The 8,624-nt window shown below is 32.5% G+C and overlaps 1 protein-coding gene across 1 annotated transcript; it reads right to left on the reverse strand.

Annotated features, from left to right (window-relative positions):
* Positions 1–509: 509 nt before the first annotated feature.
* LOC108748517 lies at positions 510–1,214 on the reverse strand. Its single transcript, XM_018486745.1, has one exon. It carries the CDS (start codon positions 1,212–1,214, stop codon positions 510–512), a length of 705 nt encoding a protein of 234 aa, XP_018342247.1.
* Positions 1,215–8,624: the final 7,410 nt, after the last annotated feature.

Below are 8,624 nucleotides of genomic sequence, written 5' to 3' on the forward strand. Positions count from 1 at the left end.
TGTTTGCATTATATCATCTCACTGTATGATATTATATTTTTTGCTATTTTTATCAATTTGTTTGTTTTTAATTGTATCAATAATTTTTCACTGACTATATAATACTGTCTCTTTTGCTATTCTTATCAGTTTTTATGTTTTTAATTATGTTAATAATTTTTTACTGACTGTGTCATTGTTTTTTTTTTTGCTATTCTTATCAATTTCTTTGTTTTTAATTGTACCAATAATTTTTCACTGATATAATTCTTATACATTACATCTTGCCTACAGGACAAAATTCAATTGCGTGCGTTTATTCTTCTTTATAACGTATTATAACGTATTAAAGAACATATTTCAAACTATTTAATGATTGACGACATTATCTATTATCATGCGGCAACTGTCTTCAAGCTATAATAAAGGGTGTTTTTTTAAGCCCGATAAAACTTACAACTGTAAAAACTAGCACAAAAATGCAATTATAATCAAAAATTTTTTTTTATTCGAAAGATCAATGTATGGCATTAACAATTGAAAATGATTTCGGGCATATGGCCACCGCGGCTGTTCTTGACGAAGCGCATTCTGGACGTCCAATTTTGAGTGACTTTTTCGAGCAGTGCCGGCCGTATGTCACGAATAACACGAACAATGTTGTCCTCCAAGGCGTCAATTGTTGCTGGTTTATCAGCATAAACCAGTGACTTGACGTAGCCCCAGAGGAAATAATCGAGAGGGGTCAAATCGCACGACCTTGGAGGCCAATTGACAGTTCCATTTCTCGAAATCAACTTATCGCCAAATTTTGATTTCAATAAGTCGATGGTTGCGGTCGACGTGTGGCACGTAGCGCCATCCTGTTGAAACCACATCTCGTCCGGATCAATGTCATCCATATTTTCAAATAAAAAATCATTGATCATGGTGCGGTAACGATCTCCATTGACCGTAACGCGAGCTCCGGCCTCATTTTTGAAGAAATAAGGTCCGATGATGCCACCAGCGTGTAAACCGCACCAAACGGTGCATTTTTCTGGATGTAATGGAGTCTGTAGGATCTCTTGTGGATTGTTCTCATTCCATATGCGGCAATTTTGCTTATTAACAAACCCGTTAAGCCAAAAATGAGCCTCATCGCTGAACACAATTTGTCGATAAAACAACGGGTCAGTTGCCAACTGCTCTAGAGCCCAATCGGCGAAAGCCGATTCAAGCGTGAGTCTATTCATAATGATTTGCCAGTGTATACTGAAAGAAATAAAAAAAATTTTTTTATTAAAATTTAATTTTTTGTTTTATTTTTTACAATTTCAAGTTCTATCGGGCTTAAAAAAACACCCTTTATAATTGCTAATAAGATTTCAATCGGTTAATGTTACCATCGTTTGTTAGAGAAAGCGAAGTATAAATTTATATTATGTTCTGTTTTTATCGTATAATAATTTTCTATATGTTTAACATTGATAATGATCCGAACGCGATCAAAACGTCTGTTTGTTTATTGCTAGCACATTGTATTAAATCTTAAAGGATATAATTGTTTTTCCTTACTTATATTCCAATACGTATGTTACTTATATTCTACATTAACTATGTAATTGAATAATTTTTTGGCTTGTAACCCTTTTTTTCTTGTTTTTTAACATTTATTTATTTATGTATCTATGAATCTTAACGTGCTTGTTAATTTTTTCCGGAGCCAAGGAATTTCTGAACTTACTTCAAACATGACCAAATGTAATGCTGATGTAGCTGGGCAGCTAAAGAGATTTGCCATAAAAATGGAAAATTTTTTTAGGACCATTATCATTATTTTATTGCATATGTTACTTAAAATATCCACCTGTTTCGCTAGACAAACTGAGCCATATTTAAATATTTTTTCTGCCAAATTCTTTGATTTCGTGCAAAAACGCTTCAAATGAGCATAATTTCGAAATTAAAGGTGAGAGGGGCCTTCTGGAAAATTATTATGGTTTTAATCAAAGAAAAAAATCGGTTATAACCAGCAGGTTGAGTTTAATAAGAAAAACTCAGAAGAAAGGTTTTTTTTAGCCCTGAGTAATTGCGGATACTCATGGGAAAATTATGAATTAAATAAAGCCGGCAATTATTTCCCAGTAAGTAAGAAACATTTTGGAACGTTTCAACAACGTTATTTATCACAATGTTGAAATATTCTAAAATGTTTCTTGTTTACTAGGTTATCAATTATAGAACTCTTTATTCAAAAGATTGACTTTTGTTTACAGTAAGGGCAGCTACAATAGAAAAAATAAAAAATTAAGAATAAGGAATAAAAATTTTAATCTATCAGAAATCAGATAGACCGGAGTACACGATTTCTGATTGGTTGGAATCGTTATTCCTTAATTCCTTATTCCTTCTATTATAGCTGCACTCTAATTATACTATTTGTATATTATTAATATAAACTGTAATTAAAAAAAACAAAACTAATTCGGTGTTACACCGTATGATGGCGGGTAATTCCGGACGTAAAAGGTTTTGTTTTTTATTTAAAATTATATCGATGATATATAAATGTTAATTATTGTAGGTTAAAGAGGTAAATAACTGAAGTATTTTTGGAATAAAAGCTTTTATTAATTGGTAAATAATTGGCAATTTTATTTAACTTTTCCCTTAGATGTCTGTAATTCCTCCATTCTTTTATATGGTTATGTCGCGTGGCCCAGCCTGTGGCCCAAAAATTATCGTACATAATATTTGTTTTTGATATTCCTCATTACAAAATTGCATTTTTATTCAATTTGTGCTTTATAGTTTTATAACTTTATAGTTTTATAATGGAAAAGTATATATAGAGTTTTCTAGACTGATATCCTTCTAAAAAAATTGTTTTCGGCTAAATCGAAAGAAGCAAGTAGCGAAGCTCCACACCAACGGTGTAATTAAAGTAAAAAGTTTACAAAGACATTCCTTGTATATTTAATGCAGTCCATGCTTAATTATACAAGCGTAAGAATCTGATATTCAACAAATAATGAGAAAATATAACGATTAAATGTAAACCTTAAATGTTTATTATATTTTATATTTTAAATTATTTTAATCTCTTGATTGATACAACTTTCCACACTTTAAATTCTTATATCAGATAATTTTAGGTTCAAAATAGTTCGATCATAAACGAATTTTACAATAAAATTTCTCAAAAAGTTGTTTCGAAAATTTAACAAATATTAATTGAGATAGAAATGTCATTTGACACATTTGGAACAATACGTCGTTACGATTTTCGTACGTAATACATAAATTAGGATTAATCAATTTAATGCCACGTTTTTCGCGCTTTCCAAATGCGATCGCGATATTATTTCACAATATTCCATGTGTATGACACAAATATTATTTTAAATAATATTCTACACGCACACGCCTGCACGCACGCTTGCACGCACGCACGCTTGCACGCAATATCCTTATTATTATCTAATTCAGCGATATTCTCTCAACCATAACAATGCGTGATGTACGTGGAAGCAAATTCCGATATAATTTCACACAGTCATCTGCGATCGATATAAACCACACGCACGATTTATAGGATCCGCGTTAAATCGAAACGAACACAGTGCAGCTCCAATAATGTTATGAACGTTTATCGACATCGCGACAGTTCGCATAGCTGAGCCACGATGACTTTATAACGGTAACTTTTCTGATTTCCCAGTAGCAAACAAGTCGACGGTCTTAAATCACGCCAGAAATTGGCAAACAGTTCATACTCGATTCTCCTTTCGCCTCTGGGAGAAGCGGTTGTTAAATAACGAGAACAGAAAGATAGAGAATCGCAATACGTCCAATACCATAACTTTTTTTGATCGACAAATGCAATCCATGACTCTTTCAATTATCGGTTTAGATGGAAGTACTGTTTACTGAGGATGTTTGATAGGATAGAAAAAAATGTGTTTTTAAATAGCAAAATACGTAGGTAAAAGAATTGTTATTACTGACACGTGCTACTTTCATTACAATGTTTTTTACGTCAATAATTCGACGGATAGCTAAAAATTTGAACATTATAATAGTCTCTTTCCTCTAGTTTAACGGAAATATCAATTTAACGAATAATCAGCCTTCTGAAATTCTTATCTGATTATATTTGATAGAATATAAAAGCAAAAATAATTTGTGTACATTTACATTCAAAACTAGATAAAAATAAAAAATTCAGGTGAATGAAAGTCAGCGTGGTAATTAGTATGCAAAATTTAATCTTAGAACTTTATTCCATAAATCTTAGTACGTTTCGACTCACTTTGGAGTCCTTTTCAATAATAATAACTAAAAACTTTTCCTTTGCACGTATAAAGTCACCATCACAGATTTGATGTTGTACAATCTGTTAAAACATTAAACAATATAATATAATCTTTTTAAGAAAAAAAACGGTGACTCCCAAAAAAAAAAATGAAAAGAAGCCGTCTTGAAACATTGGATCAAGTAATAATAAATACGATGACGGATGTAATATTCCAAATTAATTACGGATTATACAAATCTTATAAATCGCATGTTAAATATAGCTCAAGAACATGACTAATACAATTTAAGGTAAATATGCCGAATAAGGGAAGTAGCATCATTTATCTTAATCTTGACACATGTTGTCAAGGTCATGACTTTGAGTGAAAATCCAATAGATTTTAGTCATTGCTCGTCATTCATTAAAAAGTTATCAACAAAAGAAGTTTGAAAAATGGTGTCTCTTTTCTATTATGTAAAATAGAAATTTTCTACTTTGAAGTATATTTCACAATTTTCTACGCACGCCCCTGCCAAGACTTTCCATGCGAAGCGAGTTCCATTCTATCTCGCCAAGTTGCTTTGCGTGGAAAGTCAAAGCAGGGACATGAAGTAAAAGTCGCTTTTTGCGTGAAAGTCGTGCTCTCCTAAGTAGGGGAGAGGTGGGGTATGAATCGCTTCGCATGGAAGTCGCGCACCCCTAAGCAGGAGCGGGGAGGTGGTTTGAAAATTTCGTGTGGAAGTCGCGTGCCCCTCGGCAGGAGGAGAAGGTAGGGTGAGAGTCGCTTCATGTGGAAGTTGCACGCTCTTTGGCAGGGCGGGGAGGTGGGCGTTGAGAGTCGTTTTGCGAAGTTGTAAAATATACTTTAAAGCAAAAAATTTCTCTTTTATATAATAGAAGAGATTATTTTTCAAACTTCGTTTGTTAATAACTTTTTAATGAATGACCAGTGATGATTAAAATAGAGGTTACTGAAGAGCGTGACCTTAACAACTTGTTAGGGTTATCGGAACTGCCTTCCTTATTCGGCACGTTAGCCCAATTTAATTTTGTAAACAATATTTTTCTTTTTTTCTCTCGTTGGAGAATGTCTTGTTGTACCTTAATCAATCTGTACAATTTATTTGCATTGATAAAAGCTAGTTTAGTATTTAAAAGTATTGCTTATTCTTTTAAATTTATCCGAATAAGGATATAAAAAAGCACGAACCAAGAGATCTATATTAATTTTTTCCTTATCTATTGATTTGATCTGTTGTTTCATATTTTTATTAAATTAGGACTTTCAAACATGCAAGAAGTATTACAGTTGAGTGGAAATTCTTCTTTACCCTTTAGTAATAAAAAGTTTCCATTGTTTAAGTTTATAAAAGACATAGAAAGTAATATTAAGTAATATAGCACTGAACAGATGGCTACGATTAAAGATATTTCTTTACCGATTTTTAAAAAATTGTTATCCTTTTCTGTAAAAAATGATGTTAATAATAAAATTTCACAGTTAATCAAGTTCACCAAAGAATTTTTAAACACAACCCTCATGTGATCCTTACAAAAGCTGATAAGGAAAATATTAACTGAATAACAATGATTATAAAAAAGTTGTGCAGATGCTTATTGATAAAGAGCATTTACACTAAATTGAAAAAAGACCCAATCAATAAATTAACTAATGTTTGTGATAATGTTGAATTACTTCTAAGATAGAAGAGAAAAAATTTTATTAGCAAATCAATATATAAAAAATTATATTTTAGGGAGTCTCCCGAGAGCGTATGCATTACCTAATGTACGAGGTGTGATCAAAAAGTAAGGTGAATTTTGTTATAAAATAAAAAATCTTTATTTATTCATCCAAATCAATTTGATCCCCTTCAAAGTAATCTCCCTCCGATACAATACACTTATGCCAACGTTTTTTCCATGCCTCGAAGCATGTCAAAAAGTCGTTTCCCGGTATAGCCTTCAAAGCGCGCAGCGATTCACGTTGAATCTCTTCAATAGATTCAAAGTGGTGTCCCCGGAGCGGTCTTTTGAGTTTGGGAAATAGCCAAAAGTCACACGGAGCTAAGTCAGGTGAATAAGGCGGAACGATATGAGTGGAATTTTTGGCGAAAAACTCACGAAGAATCAATGCCGTGTGAGACGGCGCATTATCGTGAGACCCAAGTGATCCTTCAAAATTGTTTGAACTGAACCAAATGAAATGCCAACCATATCGACAAGGTCTCTAATTGTCAATCGACGATTTTCGAGCACCAATTCCTTGATTTTCTTCACGTGTTGCTCATCAATTGACGTTGATAGTCGTCCGGGGCGTTCCAAGTCATCAGTACGTTCTCTGCCTTCTTTGAAGTCTTTGTACCACTTATAAACATTTTTCTGCGACATAGTCGATTCTCCGAAGGCCCTCTGCAACATTCTGAACGTTTCCGCAGCCGAAATTTCATTCCGCAAACAAAATTTAATGGCACTTCTTTGTTCAGCAAAATCAGACATTGTAAAAATCGCCAAAATCACTTTTAGTCGTTTAGAAAACACAAGCGTAACTATATGACTAATGATGACATTGACATGAAATTTGCCACAGATGTCACTAACAGTAGTACCAACATAAAAATAAAAAAGTTTGCTCGAATCGATTAGCGCGGGAAGTTTAAATTAAAAATTCACCTTACTTTTTGATCACACCTCGTACATGAACAGAATTGTCCATTCAGGATAATAATATCGTCTAGATAATCCTTTTTATGTTTTGGCAACTTTTTTCCATGACATTATCTTAATAAATGTGCCTAACTCGTTTAGCACATTGATAGTTTCCAATTAGTACAGAAACTTAAAGACACACGATTTAAAACTAATCAGATTTTTATTTTATTAGACGTTGTGTCCTTGTTCACGAATATTCCTATTGACTTGTTCATTGAAAGTATTGATAAGAAATGGAATTTTTTAATGAATAAAGTAAACATCCCGAAAGAAGAATTTATATATGCGGTTCGGTTAATTCTTGATTTGCCCTTATTTTTTCTTCGATAACTATTTTTACGAACAAAATTACGGCACTCTTATGGAATCCTTTGTCACCCCGATTACAGTCGATTAGTGAGGGATTTAGAAGCCAAAGCATTGGAGAGGCAAAGGCTTTCTTATTTTATCATTGTTATGTCGACGACATAGTAATGGCAGTTCCAAAAAATTTTGTTGGTTTTACACTTGAGACTTTTAATTACATAATAGATTAAAATTTAGTTTAGAATTTGGTGATGGCAGAATAAATTTTTTGGACCTTATTATTATCAATAATAACAATTTGATTGAATTTTACTGGTATCATAAGTCTACGTTCTCGGAAATATATTTAACTTTTTATCCTTACATCCATCTCTCACAAAAAAAAGATATAATAATAAACATAATTGATGGAGCTTTTTTGTTATCAGATTCAAAATATTATTAACAAAATTTCATGTAGGTTAGATAGTACAACAGTGAACCAATAGTACACTATGAATCATTGCGATATTTCATAAATGCGACATTACCAGATTGTACTGTTATCATGCAGTGACTCGCATTTGAACTCCTCCTCGGTTCCCCAGTCGACTGGCAGATCATGCCAAGGCCATGTAATATCACATTTTAAGAATTTTGGGTTGCAAAGTAAGTTTTTTTTGTAACCCAGCAAACGAGAATGGATTGAAATGAATTGAAATGGATTCAGATATTCAGAAATATTGATTCATGAATGTTAAAATAAATGCTTTTCAATCCTGAATGCATTTTTATTCATTTATAAGAATTGCATGGAGCATCTCTATGCCTTTCAATCTAAAAATAATATTAACTTTTTCTGTGCATTGTGAATACTGTTTAACTCAAAATTTTGAATAGGAAATGCAGTTTTTCAATCCAATTGCATCCAATTGAATCTAATTGAATCCAATTAAATCCAATTAAATCCAAAAAAAAGTATTAGCTATTTAAAATACGCGCATTCGGATAGAAAAAAATTTCAATCCATTTTAATCCACTCACTCTTTGTTGGACACATTTATTGGGAGTATAAATAAGTTTCCGCCGTTTGACAAACAATGGCGCTACCAGTATGTTATAGTTAAAATTGTCAGCTGTAAAACGTCATATCGTAAGGTTGGACATCTGGCAAGAACATAACCTGGAAATATTAGCGATTTTGCATCAGCATCTTATATCTTTTTTCATGCGAAAATGTCGAGTTTTGAGCCGAATAAGCATTATTTGCGGGAGCTTTCGATTTACTTCTTTAATTTGAAGAAATCTGCAGCTGAGGAGCATCGATTGCTTGTAGAAGCATATGGTGAGGCTGCCTTAAGTGAGA

The sequence above is a fragment of the Trachymyrmex septentrionalis genome, unplaced genomic scaffold, assembly GCF_001594115.1.
Source record: "Trachymyrmex septentrionalis isolate Tsep2-gDNA-1 unplaced genomic scaffold, Tsep1.0 scaffold228, whole genome shotgun sequence".
Classification (NCBI taxonomy): Eukaryota; Metazoa; Arthropoda; class Insecta; order Hymenoptera; family Formicidae; genus Trachymyrmex; species Trachymyrmex septentrionalis.